This window comes from Delphinapterus leucas, chromosome 14, assembly GCF_059928025.1.
Source record: "Delphinapterus leucas isolate spDelLeu-1000000601 "Yukka" chromosome 14, BTC_Dleu_Yukka2, whole genome shotgun sequence".
Lineage (NCBI taxonomy): Eukaryota > Metazoa > Chordata > Mammalia > Artiodactyla > Monodontidae > Delphinapterus > Delphinapterus leucas.
In genome coordinates, this window is record NC_143142.1 from 29,884,349 (window position 1) to 29,903,373 (window position 19,025).

Here is a 19,025-nt window from a genome sequence, read left to right on the forward strand (position 1 = left end):
GATCCTTCTTGTGGATAATCTTCTGAAAACTCACCATTTATTCTCTTATCGGGAAAATGTGTAGGTTGTTTTTTTTTTTTAATCTTAAATTTATTAGGCAAAATGATTAATAAGATTGAAACTTTAGGTAAAAATGCAATTTTTAGGATTTTCTCAGGGTTTATTGTACCTTTAATAATTATCGGTTGATTTTAATGGTAGTAGTTAACATCTGTTTTTCTGTCTTCAACTTGGATAAATAAGATGAATTTTTTGTGATGTATGTAGTGTAATTATGTCATATTTTATATTCCCTTAAATTATATACTTTTAATAAATTAGCAAACTGGAAGAGTCTTAGTTTGAAGATATATTCAGTGTGGTTTTGTTCTTATTTATTTTAGATAATGTGCAAAATGGCTCCCATGGTTGGGAAGGACATCACAGAGCGTCTTATCCTCCCTAGGTTTTGTGAGATGTGCTGTGATTGCAGAATGTTTCATGTTCGAAAGGTATTTTTGTTGTTGTTGTTTAAGAATACATGGTTCTAGTGGTTACCATATTGATCTGTGAAACTTAAAAGATTATTTTTAAAGAACGCTGTAATATTTTGAAATGTCAGTGATGCTTTTGTTGTCAGGTCTGTGCTGCCAATTTTGGAGATATTTGCAGCGTAGTTGGCCAGCAAGCTACTGAGGAAATGTTGGTAAGTATTGCAGAAATTAACTATGGAGACTGGACTCGCCACAGTGGTCCACGCTTCCAGCGCTGGGGGCGCGGGTTTGATCCTTGGTCGGGGAAGTTCTGCATGCTGAGCAGTGTGGCCAAAAAAAAAAAAAAGAAAACAACAACTAAGGAGAAAGCAGTGCATTGCAAAGTAGCACGTGAAGTTTGAAATACATACAGTTACCCCCAAAGTGTATTAATATTGTTTGGCCAAAAAGTTCGGGTTTTCTGTACTATTACAGAAAAACCTGAATGAACTTTTTGCCAACCTAATACAATTCCATGGATGTAAACCAGAAAGATAATATGACTTTAAGAGTTTAAATTTCTGTAATCTGGGCACTTGAATTGTGTTTGTTAAGGACGGTTTGTTAAAAATGCAGATGTGTTAAGAACCATTGATCCCTTTTTAACTCCCATTTCTATAAAATCAATTCTTATTTATTCAAATGAATCTTTTAATTTTATTGCAACCCTCAAGTATTTTAATGACAAATTAAATTTACAGCAGGTGATTTTTAAATGGTTAGTTCCTGGGATAAAAAATGCTTAATGTACAAGTTAATGTACTTGAAGAGTTTCTGAAACCATCTGTTATGCGGAATAGTTAACGTTAAGTACAAGCTCTTGGATAACATTTAAGCTGTACGTGTTCGGAGCGTTTTTGATTTTCCGTAGTCAGTAGTGGAATGAATTGGGTGTGATTTATTTAAAACTGCTAAGTATTAATATTAAATGGGTCTTCTAAATTTCATTAAGAAGATCTAATGTTTTAAATGCTGTGAAAGCAGAAAATGAAATAAAAGTAACTCCTGAAGCCTGCTGTGTGTCTGCCTAACGAAACACCATCCTCCTCGCACAGCTGCCCAGGTTTTTCCAGCTTTGTTCCGATAACGTGTGGGGAGTCCGCAAGGCCTGTGCTGAGTGCTTCATGGCGGTTTCTTGTGCAACATGTCAAGAAATTCGACGGACTAAATTATCAGCACTATTTATTAATTTGATCAGTGATCCTTCACGTTGGGTAAGGTTTTGTTTAATTATCATTTTTGTAAAAGAATGCATTTTACAGAAGATGTGATTTTGATTTCATAATTTAAGAAATAATTCATCATCTAAGGTATGTTATTGCTAATTTAAGGTATGTTATTTAAGGTATGTTATCATTTAAGGTATGTTATTGCTATCATTTAAGGTATGTTATTGCTAATACTTTTAGGAGTAGACAGTAGACTACTATATTAACTTTTTTTTTTTTTAACTGGATGAAATTTCTGTTCCATGCAAATGTTTTATAGGGTCTCATATTCACATTCTCATGGTTTAAATATTCAAGCCAAGATAAAAATACTTAAAAGTAAAAAGGAGAAAATAATTGATGGGGAACTGTAAATCCTAGCTGAAGAAGGATTTATGTTTTATTCCTGTCCTTTTATTCTTCTTAGGTTCGGCAAGCAGCTTTTCAGTCTCTGGGACCTTTCATATCTACCTTTGCTAATCCATCTAGCTCAGGCCAGTATTTTAAAGAAGAAAACAAAAGTTCAGAAGATACATCAGTAGAAGACAAAACTAGGTATGATTTTTTAAAACTTTGCTTTCCAGTTTTACTGCTTGTGAGCATTTTTTTTCATTTTCAGTATTTTTATAATGTTCTTTTTGGAGAGTTTACTATTTCTCTTGATTACAAAAATTGGTAAATATTTTAATAGAGTTTTATTTTAAATACATTTGTTAAACATCTCTTTGGTTAATTACATATTTAAATGAGAAGATGAAGGCACACGTAACACAGTTAGCTTGGTGCTGGGCATATAGAAAGCTGTAGTGATAGATTTGATAATAATGTTTGCGTAAGTTTATTTAATAATTTATCTAGCAAGCCATCTGTTAACATTTAGAATATACAAAGTAATGGTTATACAATTTAAAGGGTTTGGTTTTATAAGGAGTAAAACCTAATTTAAGAATATGCGTTACTACATAGTCAGTTTCTTACTGTTATTTTTCTTTTTAGTTAATTTTGTGGATCTTGGATTCTCTGTCTACGGAATAATGATTGTAATCTCTCAATTGAGGGGGAAAGTATTTTAATGATTAGCACCAAATTAGTGCACTTACTAACTAGAATATCAACTTTTAAGAGCATTTAATAAGGCAACCAGATTTTCAAATAAAGCTTAAAGAGGACATCTCTGATTTTAATTTTTTTTGCATTTAAAAATTTTACTTGAGTTTTAGTTTTTAAAATTTATTTTAGTAGGACTTCCCCGGTGGCACAGTGGTTGAGAGTCTGCCTGCCGATGCAGGGGACACGAGTTCGTGCCCCGGTCCGGGAAGATCCCACATGCCGCGGAGCGGCTCGGCCCGTGAGCCATGGCCACTGAGCCTGTGCGTCTGGAGCCTGTGCTCCGCAACGGGAGAGGCCACAACAGTGAGAGGCCCGCGTACTGCAAAAAAAAAAAAAAAAAAAAAAATTATTTTAATATAATCCTTAGGGGAAAAACGGTTCAGACCTCAGTTAGTGCATGGGAAATAACGCACAGACTTTGACAGGTGTGCACTTGAGCTCAGTTAGTGCCTCTTTCTGAAACAGCCCTGCCTGTAATGCCTGAGTTACCAGAGTGCCTTGTCCTCCCTTGTCATGATGCTAATGGACATTTTCTTCTGTAGGTCTTGATACTGTGATATTTGTTTTCTTGGTGTTTTGATTTGGCAGTTCTTCCTTTCTTCTCTGCTGCCTTGTTCTACCTTTTTGCCCATTCTCCTACCATCCTGCTGAATAGCCAAACAAACCTGAGGTACTGTATTTTGTAAAGGAAGAAAAATCACTCTAAACCTGTCTTCCTAACAAGAAAAGTCTGTCGGTTCTTTTTTTTTTTTTTTTTTTTTTTGCGGTACGTGGGCCTCTCACTGTTGTGGCCTCTCCCGTTGCAGAGCACAGGCTCCGGACGCGCAGGCTCAGCGGCCACGGCCCTCGGGCCCAGCCGCTCCACGGCATGTGGGATCCTCCCAGACCGGAGCACGAACCTGTGTCTCCTGCATTGGCAGGCAGACTCTCAACCGCTGCGCCACCAGGGAAGCCCATGTCCGTTGTTTTGAAAACAGCTGCTGCAGGGAATGTGACAGAGTGATGAAGTGGGGAGGGGAGAGGTGTTACCTGCTCTTCAGTTTTAAAGTCAGCGACCTTTTCCCTAATGGTACTAATTGTACGAAGACTGTTGCATAGCTTTTATTTATTTTTGTATCTGGAGAGAGTCTAGGAAGTTAAAATATAAATCTACAGAGAATTATTAGGACGGGGTCAGCAAACTTCCTGTAAAAGACCACACAGTAAATATATTCGATCTCCGTCAGAACTCCTGCAGTGTGGGAGCACCCGTAGACAGTCCATGATGCATGAGCTCAGCTGTGTTCCAGTAAAACTTTATTGACAAAGACAGTTGGTGTGGCTACCATGGCCGGTAGTTTTGCTAACTGCCGGTATAGGACATTATTGGAAGAGCTATTAAAGGCAGTTAATTATCTTTTAGCTACAAACTTTAACTCCTCTTCCATTGTAATGAGGTCTGTCTTAGTGTCAAGTCAATACTATTTGTAGCATTGGATTCTCAGTATATTATTAGACTTTATTGAATTGTGTTAATGATGTAAGGGAGGGAGGAGACAGTTCCTGGCTGAGAAAGGAGTTCTGTTAAATATTGTAAAAGCTGTTGTGTAGTCCTAGGTATTATTAATCTCAGAGCCATTAGCTAATTTGCCCTCTCTTAAATACTGCACTGGCTTTTGTTTTGAGCTGTCTTAAATCTAGTTTCATTATTTAAGGTTGACTGATTGGTTAATTATGCAAAAATTAATTGGGCACCTACTATGAACCAGCGACTGTAGACAGATGAACCAGGACTTGGTTCCCGTTCTCGAGGTCCTCTCAGTTTCCTAGAATTCAGATTTCTCAAACGAATATCTCACAAAATAAGCAAGTTTTTGGCAATATATTTCTGCTACTGTTTATTTCTTTTGTAGTGTTTCATCTGATCCTGGAAACATTTAATATCACTTAATACTCTTTGAAGCATTTATTGATTATAAACCTCTGACTTTATAAAATACCAGGTTTATCTCTCACTCACCCTTGATCAGGCTGTTCATACTTCTTTGAAGGTGTTAATAAAAGCTGTGCTTCCAGAAACAGAGTTAAGCATTCAGATTTGCACTTTCAAGTTATGTGAAATGAGCAGCCTCTTTTCTGTTTAGTTAAACCAGCTATTACACCGCTCTCCGAATACATTGCCTTCTTTGGGTTCTCCCTCTTTCTGTCTGGGACGCCATCCTGTTTCATGCACACCTCATTTAACAGAGAGAATGTCTGGACAAACTACCTCCAAGAATCTTGGAGGAAATTCAGAGCTTTTGCATCCTGGCTGTTCATAGCACTGGTGCACGAGCACTGATTTTAGTCATATCTCTTGGTTGTGTATTTTGCACACATTCGTCCAGTGGACTGCAGGTCCCCCCGCGTAGCAGCCTGGTTTTTATCTTTGTGTATTCTGACACCTTCGTCAGGCCTGGCACATGCTCGGCACATGATAAACGTAGAATGAGTTATTGTTAGAAAATAATAGATTTTATCTCAAAAGCCTTAAGTAACTGCACTGCTCTTGCTAGTTTTTGTCAGTTTAGCTTAAAGCTAACTATGTGTAAGTAAAATTGTTACTGGTACAAATCTGGAAGTATTTCACTGATGTTGAGACTCCATTATGAAGTCACAGCACCTGGAGGCTGTGTCTGCTCTCATCTCAGGATGCAGTGTCTGGGACCAGATGTTCCCAGGGCACTTTCCTAGGCCACAGTCTTGAGTCACCAGGTCTCTGAAGATACTGACTCTCAGCTTACATAGGCACCGAGGAGGTGTAGGTTCTCTTGGAGATGCGTTTCTGGCTGACGCTCTGCCGCACTTGTTCCCTACACCTGCGAGGAGCTGGGCTAATCCGCCCCTCATGCGAGCCCTCAGTCTCCTCCATTCTCCTCAGAATAGCGTTTGCTTGTATGATAGCGTTTGCCAGACCGGCCGTTAGGAATGTCAGAATTCACTTGATTGTGCACTGACTGTTACCCAGCTCCAGGAAAAAATGTATTTAGAGAATTTATATTTTTGACGGTTTATTTTGAAGCAGACGGTTTATTTGTACGGAATTTAATACTTCCCAGAATTTCACGAGGGAAAATGTTTTTGTCTCTTTAAAACCGTACGAGGAGTTTGAACTTGGGACAAACTAGTAATTTTTCATAAGGCAAATAGAATGACTTGGCCGGTGATTCTCTTTGTTTTTCCTGCTGAGAATATTAAAATTTAATTTTAATGCTAAGATGAGATAGTGATCCAGGAACTTCAGGCCCTTGGAATAGTTTTTCATACTAAATGGCCTTTTAATTGGGTTCTTTTTGTGAATTTTAAGTGGAAGTTTCTTAAATTCATCAGATAACAAGTGAAGTCTTAAGTTTCAGCCATTTGCTCCCCACCACCACCAAACAATGTCCTGTTACTATAATTCTTATTTTTTTTAATTTTAAAATATTTATTTATTTATTTTTGGCTGCGTTGGGTCTTCATTGCTGCGCGTGAGCTTTCTCTAGTTGCAACGAGCAGGGGCTACTCTTCGTTGTGGTGCGCGGGCTTCTCATTGCAGTGGCTTCTCTTGATGCGGAGCGCGGGCTCTAGGCACGCAGGCTCAGTTGTGGCTCGCGGGCTCGAGAGCGCAGGCTCAGCAGTTGTAGCGTACGGGCTTAGTTGGTCCGCGGCATGTGGCATCTTCCCGGACCAGGGCTCGAACCCGTGTCCCCTGCACTGGCAGGCAGATTCTTAACCACTGTGCCACCAGGGAAGTCCCTACTATAATTTTAAAATTACAGTTTGCATGATACCAGAAAAACTGTAAAAATAGCCAAAGAATCCCATAAACACTTCTTCCAGATTCTCCAAATGTTAACATTTTACCATACTTGCTTTATTATTATTTTTTTCTGAATTCTTTGAGATAAGTTTTAGATGTGATATTCTTTTTACCTTCCTTCAATATTTCACTCCTCAAAACACAGATACTAATACATAACCAGACTCTAATTACCAAAATTAAGAAATTAACATAGATACAATACTGTCATCTAGAGATTTTATTCAAATTTTACCCATTATCCCACTCGTTTTTAAAACAAAAGAAAAAATAAAGTCATGATTGGAAAATATCATGTAATTCATACACATATAGAAGACACTTATTTTGCATAAGAGCACTTGCTTCGGGACTGTTTTGGAGAGGGAAAGGATGCTACAGACATCGAGGCCAGTCCCTCATTTTATGAATAAGGAGTAAATGTGGAATCTGCAGCGCCAGTGCTGGGTGAGACTCGAGTTCTCGCAGTTTATGTGTGCATGTTATGTATTTTATGATTATAAGCATGGTGGAGAAACACCAGAATTTAAAATGCTATCACTGTGTGGTATGTTTTCAGATGAGGTATTAAATATTTTTATCTGTATCTAAAAAATATATTTTTTAAATAATCACGTGTTTCTAAAAAAATTCGTTTCTGAAAACAGTGTGAACATTACTATGAGATAAAGTGCAATCAGGGAAGTTGGTGATCTCCTGAGAGCACATATGGTGGCTCTGTAACTGGGATATCATGTCGGTGGTAACGTCACCTCCAGGGCACAGGCCGGGTGAGCCTCCTGTTTAATGTCTTTCATTGTGTATATTTAAGGGCCCATGTTTCAGGGGAGCACCCCACCCTCACCTGACAAATTTACCTACATATCCATCCTCAGTTCCCTTTCATGTTTCTTAGAAAGAGCTGTCTCTTCACCCATTTAATCTGTCCACCTGTGTTCTCGAGCCCCTAGTCTTCCTTCTCAGAAAGACATTGCTTTATCAGTGATTCCATCAGTCTCCTGTGTTTTCAGTTCTTCACCTCTTCTGACCTTTTTCTCTGAGCCTGAAGAATGCTCGTCTGAAGCATCCTCTTGTACAGGAGGAATGCCGTGCTCTTTGTCACTCTGCACGACTGTCATGACACATATGCAGGCCAGTCCTTCTGAGGTGCCCTCCAGTCTGTCTGGGCTCTGACCAGTTTCCCAGGGACGTCACCACCTGGAATTCCATGTAGATCCCGACTCAGCCCATCCAGACTGAAACCCCCTCCTCAAACTGCCCTGGTGTTTTTCACTTGCAGTCGGTGCCACCAGCACCTGTTCAGTCGCTCGGGCCAGAAATCTGGAAATCTTCACAGGTTCCTCCCTTTGCTTCTCATGCCCCACGAGCGGGAAGTGAGCAGTCGTGTTGGCGTTGGCGTCATTTGAGTGTGTTGCCGTCCTCTGTAGCCCCGACACGCCGCCCTGTTCAGAAGGGCATCCCTGCCTCTCCTCACCTGCTCTGCTGCACTCCCTGCCACCTGGCGCACCTCCAGCGCGCTTCCTGTCCTGCTTCCGGGCGGCCTTTCTGAAAGAACGCATCTCAAAATGGAACTCTCTTCACCCCTGCCTTGTCTCCTGTACCCTAGGGTACGTTCCGGAGGTGTTTAGTGTGGGGCGCAGTGGCTCCGCCAACTTTTCACTTTTCCATTGGTTCCCTCTCTGAGCCGTCGTAAACTCATCGCCGTTTCCTGAAGGTGTGGCACCTCTCCTGTCACCCCTGCCTTTACATATGCGGCAGGTTTTCCCTTAGCCTCCTAAGCACGTGTTGGTTGCTCCACCCACGGCTCCTGTCATTCCCTGGAAAGCCTTTCCTTGCAGCTGGCGCATCTGCCTCCAAGCTCGGTGTCCTTGCTCCTTCCTTACCACTCTGCAGGAAGCGTTTGCCTCTGATGCTAATCTCAGGAGCAGCAGCTGCCCCTCATTCACATAGGAACCCTCACCACCAGTGTCGCTCCCTGGCTCCTAGTAGGTGCTCAGCATGCGTTTGTTAAGGGTCATTGAGTCAGATAAACTCTGAGGGGCCGTTAGAGCCTCTGTGTAGGTGGTGGATGGCGGTGACCCATGGGCTGTGGTCCCGGGGCTTGTACCACCTACCTCTCTGTCAATTAAGTCATGGCTGCAGGGGCGAAAACTTTTGGGAGTAGAGCCGAAAGTGTGGAAGGAATAAAAATAACTATTTACACTTAAGTGGACTTTAATGTATTTTGCAAGATAGTAAATAAGGATCTTTTCTAATGCTGTGTAGAGGTTTTTTTTTTTTTTTTTCTGTGTAAGCAAGGAGGTTTTAATTCTCAGCTTTTTGATAGGTCATTGGAGCACAGTGGCAATACCATAATCCTAAAAATCAGATAATTTTTACTATGTATTTAGCTTAAAATGCATTGTGAGAATTTATCTTCTTACTGTTTCTTTTTAGTTTTTTTTATTATTGAAATTAGCATGGTATTATAGAATCCCGGGGTTCTTAAATGTTATCTCCTCCAACTATTACATAATATTTTAATATCTAGACTTCACAGTTGTTTACATCTCTGAGCACAGAACAACTGATGGAAAAAGAAGCGTTATCAGTAATAGAAATAAACTACTGAATTTGTATGGATAATTTGTAATTTTTAATACTTGTCTAAATGCTTTATGTAGTATCTTTCATTGTTTTTTTTCAGTAATTATTTTTATACTTTCACTTTCTTTTTCCCAAATAACACAATAAAAGGACCAGAGATGAAGAAGTCCCAGAGGATGCACAGCTCAGGCTAGAGGATGTTCCTACAGACCCCACTGTTTTTAATTCCAGTGTCAAACTGGAAGGTGCGCTGGACCCGGACATCGGTGCTGAAAGCCCTAGGAAGCCTCCAGGGGACAGCTCATTACCTTGTCCTTTGTCCTCAGAGCCTCATCAGGAGGCAGCTAGTAATGAGGATGATAAAAAGCCCGGCACCTGCAGGTCTGCCTCTCGGTTGGAGGTGGGCGCCAGTGCGCAGGACTCAGCTCCCCTGGATCAGGAGTTGTACAACTCCTTCCACTTCTGGAGGACTCCTCTTCCCGAAATAGATCTAGATGTGGAGCTGGAGCAGGGCTCTGGGAACAAACTCGGCCCCGAGGGGCTGGAGGGAACGCCTGAAGCCACCGCCCCGGCTTCTGCAAACATCACCATGGCCACCAGAAAGGAACTGGAAGAGATGATAGAAAATCTGGAGCCACACATTGACGATCCCGACGTGAAAGGTATGGGAGTTGGTTCTTTATTCTGATAAAAAATGTTATTTTCTGACTTTTTCCCCAGAAAAATTGCCTTTTAAAAATCTGTTTTGACCATTGTCATCATGTATTCTTGTCTGGATAAATGTGATTAGTCTGAATTTTAGGAAATACATTTCAGATGAGCCCGTTACTGTGTTCCTAAGTGTAGCATGTACAGATGTGTTGGTTCACAAATCGCTCTCTGACTTGTTCACACTCACTGTTTTTACAGTTTTAACCCTTGAGTCCTGCCTTAACTCTTCTGCTCTGGATCTCATAAACCTTTTTATAAACAGCGGATGCAGTGCTGTGTTTTACGGAAAGACTGTAGTCTGTTAGCAGTGGACAAAGATACGTATCTGCCTATGGAACGTGGTGTTTTAAGAGCTGTGGGCGTTTGCGAGGGTCCTGCTGGTGTCTTTGTTTCTCAGTTGGACCTTGTTCCATTGGGTTACACTTGTGTCACCTGGATTCTGCCATTGTGAATGGCAGCCTTGAAGGTTGTTGTGTGTGAAAATAACAAGTTGCTCTCACTCAGTGGAATAGGAGTGTGGGAACGAGGTCCCAGGCCACCCCACTCTGCCTGCCGGGGCCAGGGGGTGACTTACGGTCTGGGGGTAGGAACCTGATGCCAGCGACATCAGAGCTCCTACTGAGCACGGTAACCAGTGAAATCTGAAATGTTACCATAAAACAAAAAACAATTTTGAAAAATCCCCAAACTGCAAGTCTTCAGATCCTTTATCACTTTGTGGATTTTTTTTTTTTGTCCTTGTTCATTCTAGAAGCTAAAATTTCTAAACTGTCAGTTTGCTCAATGTTAGCAAAATACCTATTTTTAAAGCAGACAAAGGGAAACCTTCAGTGTCCTTCTAAAACACGCAAAACCTTGTTGTGTTTAAACTTGGAAAATTTCATCAGTGGAGGTGATATTAGCAGTTATCTTTATTTGGCTTTAACGTATCATGATTTTTAAAGATTTCCTATGGTAATTTTATGCTTGGAGAAAAACTAAATGATTTGTTTGATTAAAGGCAAATTCATATCCGTGATGGTTGAAAGTTATTTTAATTTAACTGGCAGACAGTCACCTTTTCCAGAATGCTGTGAATAGTATCGGGCACCGTGAGCCTCTTTTGAGTCTGTGTCTGCAATTTATCCTCGCCATTCGTGGACCAGTAGTTCATTCCTCCTCCTTATGAGTGTTTTCCGTAGAATGTCCTATTTTCTATCCCTCGCGGTGGATTATTTTCTCTGAAAACCTCACAGCTTCACTGCTCTCGCTAGTTCCTCATTGTGGCTCCTGCCCTTGATTTTTACCACCTTGAGCCCAGAATTCTGCATTTTATGACAACCTGGTGATGTAGCAAATACTGAGGCTTGGTTTTGTTTGACAAATTAGAATCTTCATCAGAATCTTGCCTTTGCCATCTCCCTTCCACCCCAGATGAGGAGGACGGAGACAGAATTACACCTCAGATGTGCACATCTTGGGGTGGTCAGCTCTTGATAAACGTTGTCTTTACAGGTTTCTGCTTTTTGTTGAAGTCAATTTTATTATTTGTCAACTTAAGTTTTGTTCAGTCGATCAAACTTCAGTAACTCTCACGTCTTGTTTTTTGTACGCTCCTTAGCTTTATGGAAGAAAGATTCCTAACTGGCCTTTGGCCCGTTCTGGGAGCTCTCCCTGTACACCCCTGCTAGTCGGTTCTCTGACACGTAGGAGACACCTACTAAATATTTAATGGAAATACTGAATAAGCTACTTTAAATTCTTTTTTTTAACAAATAAGCTGAAAGTAATATGCATAGTTTGCTTTTTTAAAAGCCCTACATGGACACATATGAGTTTCAGGATATGACTTGGTGTTTCAGAAGGTGACTAACACTGTTTGACTTGAACTTCACAGGCTGCGATTGAGATCTTAGTAGTAATACTATACTGTGATTTCATCAGTTCTCTTTCTAATTCAGCTCTTACACCTGTTACAGTTTAAATTTGTCATGTTGTTCTTTCTGTCCATAATGTTGAAACTTCTGTAACATATTCATTGACTGATTCATCCAGCATCACTTATCGGGCACCTATTATGTGCCAGCTACTCTTCCAGGCAGTGAATATATACCAGCAGCAGACCAGACAGAAATCCCAGCCTCAGAGAGCACAGAGGGTGAGACACTTAGTGTGTAAACTGCCTGTGTCAGATGTTCTGCAGCAAAACATCGGTGGGCAGGGTTGGGGGCGGGAGGGCTTCGGCTGCAGAATTCCTGAGCATCTGAGGGCATATTGAACCCGTGTTAATTGTAGTAACTATTTCTGACTTTTCATACTATTAGAAGGTGTTTTGGGTTTTTGAAGGGTGTACCTTAACTGTGGGTGCTTTTTCTTTTCTAATCTGTGGCTGTGAGCAGTCTGTCAGAGAATGTCTACCTTTTTGAAAGGCAGAATTAACCCCAAATTGGAAACTGAGTTCTGGCCAGGGACTCAACTAGTTATGTTGCGTGTGTGTATTCTTGACTGGGGGCAGGGGAACGTCAGGGTGGGGTGGACCCTCAGAGTCGAGTTTCTGCTTTCACGAGCCACTGGGTCCCTTGTTCTTTTCCATGCTGTTTGGTGGGAATGTCATGGGAAACAAGAGCAAGCGTTGGGTTTTTTTTTCCTCTAAGGCAGCCTTTGCTTCACAGTCTTACCAATTTAACTCTTACCTTCTTTGAAGCATTGATAGATTAATTTTTTTTTTCTTTGCGGGTCTCTAATCAAAAAACTTAAGTGTTTCCAGGAGCTAGAATGAGATGTTCCTGTCAGAAAAAGAAGGCCCTTTCTCAGCTGTGGGACAGAAGTAGATCCTATGTGGAAGGACAGAAAGGGGGGTAGTAAAATGGGAAGAAGGTGAAAGAGAGCCCCTTTTCCAAACTCCCTGGCGTGTGGCATCACCAGGCTGATTCAGGATTGAGCCACGGCTGAATAGTGACCGGTGCCGGTTTGATTGGCCGTGGCCAGTTCACAGACTGCAGAGGGGAAGCTGGCCAGGCCAGCAAGTACAGAGCTCCCTCCAGTTTCGTTAGGGCCAGTGGAATAACTGGGTCCACTGGGCAGTTGTGGTCCGAAAAAATCATATTGTTCATTGATTGTAAGCAAGAAATTGTTAGGAACTTGTGACTAACCTCCAGGACGGTGTGCGAGAGTCAGAGGTGGAAAGGGTGAGCTCAACCAGACCAGCGCTTCGGGGGGGGGCAGGAAATTCCAGGTTCCAGGCTGTCTCCGATTCTGAGCGCAAGTCACCAGGGACCGCGTGGGCTCTGATCCTGGGGTTTCCGCCCGCGTCGTGAGGAAAACGCAGACATGGTGAAGGCCTGTGCTTCAGTTTCCTTCCGCTGGTCGTGGGGAGCCATCCGCTGAGTCTCAGGCAAGCCTGGGTTCTCCGGGGCCACGGGCTCTCTGTGAGTGGGCATGAGGTCGTCCTCATGACCTTTGTACCAGTCTTTTGAAGGAGGTAACCTCAGTGTGACTCACTGAAACTTTTGTGAACGTACAAACCTAAAGGTACAGAATAACATGGACAAGGAGGAGGCTGTCGTTTACTCAGGTTGGTGGCCTGTGTGAGGCGTGTTCTGTGAAAGGCTTCCCAGGAACAGGTCGCGATGCATGAGGGAGCCCACCCTCACACCCCCCCGCCTGCGTCTACGGGGGCAAAAAGCATGTTCCAGGCCGTCAGCCTCCTTTAGTTCTGTTGTGATTTCATTGTGGAAATTTGGAGGATTCTAAAAGGGGAGCTGAAGTGAGTAAAGGATTAGATTAGTACAAATTGCAGCTGAAATCCCCAAAAGAATGAGGATGCTTTCCGTGAGTAACTTTTCATGATTAGACACCTTCAGTTTAATCTATTCAGTTAGGTCATCATCCCGTATGTTTCTTGTGTCTCTCTTGCTGGGTACCTTGTATACTTAACTAGAATTTTATAAATGCTATAGCATGGTAATAGGTTATCTTAATAAAATACTGATTGCTTTTTAATAATCTTTAAGTAGAGTGGGAGCACACTTTCTAATCTTTGTACTAAATAAACTTGCAGGTAAACTTTATAAATTCCTATATTTTGAGCATCTAGGTGGATTGTTACTTGAAGTAATGCTACACGATTTCTTTTTGCTAAATTCCTCATTTATGTTGGGGGGAAGGAAGAATGCTTTATCTTCACTTTGAATGACTTTCTCATAAAGAAGATGTAACTCAAAACGTAGACGATGCCATTTGCCACACTTCAGGGCTGCTGCTTGGTTATCTGTCATTTTGGTTTCCTGCGAGCGAGACAGGGCTTGTTTGGGATCCCTGTGTTTGGGACAAGTCACTCATTTCACTTTCAAAAAGAATTAGAGAAAAGTAAAATAAACCGGAATGAGATATGAGATGTTTAAATGTAACAGCCACAGAAATCTTTGTAATTCCCCTTGTTTTATGTTGGCAGGGTCTGTGTGACTGCTCTCCTGCTAAGATAGCTTAGTAAGTAAGCCTCGCCAGTCCCGCTCATGCGTTCCCAAAACATAGTTCACTGACCCTGAAATTGACTAGATAGCATCTCTCTTTTCATACTAACGCAGAATAATGTACAGTAGTGGGTAAACGTTTTTAATCTCATGAAAGCATATTAGAGTTCTACTTTTTCCCTTGGAGAACTAATGATTGACCACAGTAGAGGTTTTTTCCAGCTTTTCGATGGCAGTGTCCCAAAAGCACTGCGTCTCATTGATCCCATAACCCTGCGCAGGGAGAGCCCGGGCAACCGCGGCCCTGCGCTCACAGGCCTGTCGTTCCGCCCACAGCGCAGGTGGACGTGCTGGCCGCCGCCCTGCGCGCCTCCAGCCTGGACACCTGCGACGAGGCCAGCGAGGCTGCCCGGAGGGCCCCGCAGGATGAGCTCCTTGGCTGCAGACTTGACCACGGCACCGCCGGGCCTTTGACGAGCGAGACCGTCGAGGTGAGGGCTCCGCAGGGCGTGCACAGTGAGCTGGGTGGCCCCGGTGCCGTTCGCGGGGCAGCCGTGGTGCTCGTCACGGCCCAGTTACCACGTCCTGTCTGTCGCTGGTTTTCTCCGTCTCCCTTCTGCATAAAGTAAAAGTCATCGTCACCACATCCTGTCTCTGTGACATGAGTGTCATGTCCAGAGCTTGGAGTTAATAGTCAGCCCGGGACTGTCTACATGACCACTCCGCAGCTTCAGTGTGGGTGTGGCTCACTGCAGTGAAATAATCTTACTGGAGACAAAGCCCTTTATCAAGAGTAATTAACTCTTCCCTTTTCTTTTTGGAGGGGTGCTTTGTTTCTGATGGGACCATTTCACTGCAGCGAGCAGCACGGTGTTCTGAGCGGAAGACCGGGACTTGAGGCCGTGTTGCGGGATTATCTGGACCCTGGAGTGTGCGGGTGGGTACTGTGACCAGCCCGCCTGCCTGTGTCCTGCACCGTCCTTCCCGAACCCCCCGACCCCCCACCAAGCCAGCACCACGTGGTGTCAGTAGTTCTCATCCCTTGTGTGTGTCGGCGGGAGAAGGAACACATGCTGGTGGCCAGAGGCAGGTGGTCTCGGGTCAGAGCGGCCTGGACGCTGAGCTCAGGGAGGGGGGCCTCATACGCATGGGGGCACGGGGGTCCCAGGGCCCCGGTGGATTCCTGGCTTGTTTTCTGTTAGATGACACCCAGTATAGCTAGAAGTCTTGCGTAAAACCAGGGCTTCAGAATGCAACCCTGACCACTTAGCATCATCGGAGATTTTAGTACTTTATCTGAGTTTTAGAAGGTGTTTTGTTTTCATTTTGGGGTTGGCGGGGGCTGTTACAAAAGTATTGGGTCGGCCAGAAAGTCGGTTTGGGTTTTCCTGTAACATCACATGACAACCCCGAATGAACTTTTGGGCCAGCCCAATATATTTGTGAAATTAGAAATAGCCAGGAATAGAAATAGTAGAAGAAAAACTGTGTGTGACATACCATACAACAGTTGCCTAAAGCAACCTCTAAATACTGTTTTATTGATAGCTAATTTTAGATATTGGGACCTTTTCAAAATTACTTCTAAATTTACTTTTTAATTACATTTGTTCTGGAATTTATTTTCATACCTTTAGCAACCTATTCTGAAAGTTTGATTTAAGGCAGGGGAATTCTTATGAGGTCTTAGGTCTGTTTATAAATGTTTAAAAGCATGAAGAATTGGTACGTATTCTTATCTTCTGGTGGCCTTGAAAGGTGAGTAACTTAGTAAGATGGTTTAAATGAAGGGAACTCACAGACAGGACAGTTCTTGAAGTGACCGTTCTCTCCCAACAGAATATGGAGTCCGCCCTTCGCTATATTCATGATGATTCAGACTCGGGCACCAGCGGTGGTTTTAGCCCCGATGAGGAAAGGAGAGCTAAAGTGCAGGTAGGTGACCCAAAACTCTTTACTTTGTGTGGGTGTTGTTAAGTCCACTTTTAAACCCATTTCTCACCAAATTTGGCCCTTCTGATAATGTTTTGAAAATGAGGGTTGATATATCATACTTCTGATAAGAAAATTCAAGCAGTCGAGTAAAATATAAGCAGAAATCTTCCTCTTCTCACACCTGTGACCCCTTCCCCTCCAGGGTGACCGCGACCATGGGTCCTCTTGTATTTCCTCAGCGCGCCTAGGCGGACGCGCCCGCGCGTCGGCGTGCACCTTTCTCTTTCAAAGACAGATAGAGCCAGGCCATCACGCCTGGGTCTTCATGCCTGAGTTGCCAAGGATTGTAAGGCAGAGCTTGACTTCAGAGAGGAGAACGTGGGAGGGCGGCCCAGAGCCACTGTAAAGTGCTGTCGGCTGGCAGGGTGACTCGAATCGGAGGCTTTACGTGTGGGGTCGTTGGAATGTGGTGACGCCTGTCTTTCTTTTTTCTTTTCTTTTTTAAAGAGTCATGTCTTGGAGCTCTTTGCACAGGAGCACAGACTCCCCCCACCCCCCGCCCCCCCAGCACAGCACCCACGCGGCCCCGCATGAGCAGGGCTGGGACGGGCGTCCAGGTGTAGGTGTGCTGTGATATTACAAGTAAAGCCATGTTCATCGTGATCATGCCTGTGCTTTGCTCCTGGGACTGTCTGTGCATTATTATAAGTAGATTGCCTAGGTCAAAGGGGGCGAGTCCTTTGTTTTTGTTTGTTCTATTTATTAAAAATGGAGTTGGTATTCATAGTGTTTTAAAACATGCTTTTTCAAGCCAGTGCATACAGATTGTCTCATTCCTTTAATGAATTTCCATTTTATTTTTTAAAAATAGATAATACGCTTACAAACTTCAGAATTCAGCTTCCTCCTTAGCTTTTCTCCTCCAGCACCCACTTTGCTTTTCCCCTAAAGCAGCCAGTTTTATCTTTATTTTGTAGCTCCTTCCAAAGCTATATTTCGCATACATAAGCAAGATCGTAGATATGTTCTTCTTGTCCTCGCATTTATACAAGTGGTTAGAGGTATGTACACTTTAAGTTTCTATAGATAATTGCTAAATTTCCATCTACAGGCGGCTGTTGTTGTCGTTTTAAGATCCTTGTTGGTGACAGTGCAGAAGAGGGCCTGCTTAGCCTCATCCGCTAGGTTAGCCTCATTCAGTAGGTTACCCCAGACTCTGTAATCTCTGCCAGCACTGAAAGGCGCTGATCTTATTTTTAATGTATCTCTTAAATTTAGTAAGCAGCTCTCATCATCCTCTAAGCTGTTTTCTGTTTTAAGATCTTGTTTGTTGTTTTCCTCCTTGAAGCTGCTTTTATTCATTTATACATGTATCTCCCTTAGCGTGTTTTCTTATCTCTTTTCAGTTATTGGAAACCTGAAACTTGGAGATTGGTTTTTCACTACTATATGAGGTGCAAGTGTGCCTAATTTACAAAGTCTGCACTCTCTCTTGGTTAGGACGTTGTGCCCCAGGCCCTGCTGGATCAGTATCTCTCCATGACCGACCCCTCCCGGGCACAGACAGTGGACACGGAGATCGCCAAGCACTGCGCGTACAGCCTGCCGGGCGTGGCACTGACGCTGGGCCGGCAGAACTGGCACTGCCTGCGCGAGACCTACGAGACGCTGGCCTCCGACATGCAGGTGCGGGGCCCCTGTCCACGCTCCCTCGCGTGCAGAGAGCTTGCCAGTGACACCAGAACACTCCCCCGTGGGTCCAGGCTCCTCCCTCCACCTGAGCAGCCTCTCTTCTTTTTTGTCTGAAGTGCTAGAATTAGCTTCCCGTTTGACCTGCTGAGGTTCCTAACTCAAAGGGGCTGTTGTCTAAAGTTCACGTGCAGATTAATTCCTGAGAATATAGGGTTTCATTTTACCCCAGAAACAGTGTTATAAATGCTTCCTCCCTGATATTTTTCAACCTTAGCAGAACTGCAGTCGTGTTCGGGCTGCCAGGGTCTGGGCCCAGCGGGCAGCGCAGTGCGGGTGGGAGAAGGTGGATGGGTGTGTGCGTGCCCGTTTGTGCACACGTGCTCACCACCACCACCACCCGTTTGAGAAACAAGAAATGGGAAACATTGACCCTTGGTCGTTTGTGGCTCTTTGTGGCTGTTTTCCCAGGCTTTGCCGACTTCAACCCCCACCCCGCCCTTGGGTCTGTCTTCTATACACCCAAGTCCCTTTTCCTTCAGCGACCTTCATCTCTCAGTTATTCGAAGGCATCTGCTGAGACTAATTTATACTGAGTTGTGAATGGTTATCCCTCGGTATCTCAGTTGACTTGGCAAGTTGGAAGTCAAGAGTCCCCTTGGGAACATAGTTTAAGTCCGTCCTCCGCCCTCTGGAGAAAGGTGATCCCTGCTCAGCCCTCAGGGGTGGAACTGGGCGTGGGACACATGGCCAGCGACCAACGAGTGTTTCACCCTCTGTATGAGCGGCTTTCCACCTTTATTCTGTGGACTCTCGGAGCTGCTGGTGACGGGGACGGCTCTGGATGGGTAGGGCTTATCCAAACATCCTGCCTTCTCCCATTTGATACACTGAACATGGGTACAGCATATTATCTCAAGAACAGGTTCTTGTGTTTGGGGGCGGGGATAAAGCCTTTGTTCTAAACAGCTTCTCAGCAGGCAAAGTTTTAAACTAAATAAGA

The 19,025-nt window shown here is 43.4% G+C and overlaps 1 protein-coding gene across 5 annotated transcripts in view; it reads left to right on the top strand.

Moving 5' to 3' along the window:
• Positions 1-19,025, top strand: part of PPP4R1 (protein phosphatase 4 regulatory subunit 1) — a 61,198-nt gene that overhangs the window by 26,126 nt on the left and 16,047 nt on the right. For all 5 annotated transcript variants that reach the window (XM_089894229.1, XM_022551411.3, XM_022551412.3 and 2 more), the window contains 8 exons: positions 384-491; positions 620-685; positions 1,568-1,726; positions 2,148-2,275; positions 9,387-9,898; positions 14,735-14,889; positions 16,238-16,333; positions 17,834-18,019. In XM_089894229.1, coding sequence (XP_089750355.1) covers positions 384-491; positions 620-685; positions 1,568-1,726; positions 2,148-2,275; positions 9,387-9,898; positions 14,735-14,889; positions 16,238-16,333; positions 17,834-18,019 — 1,410 coding nt within the window. The remainder of the gene's footprint in view (positions 1-383; positions 492-619; positions 686-1,567; positions 1,727-2,147; positions 2,276-9,386; positions 9,899-14,734; positions 14,890-16,237; positions 16,334-17,833; positions 18,020-19,025) is intronic.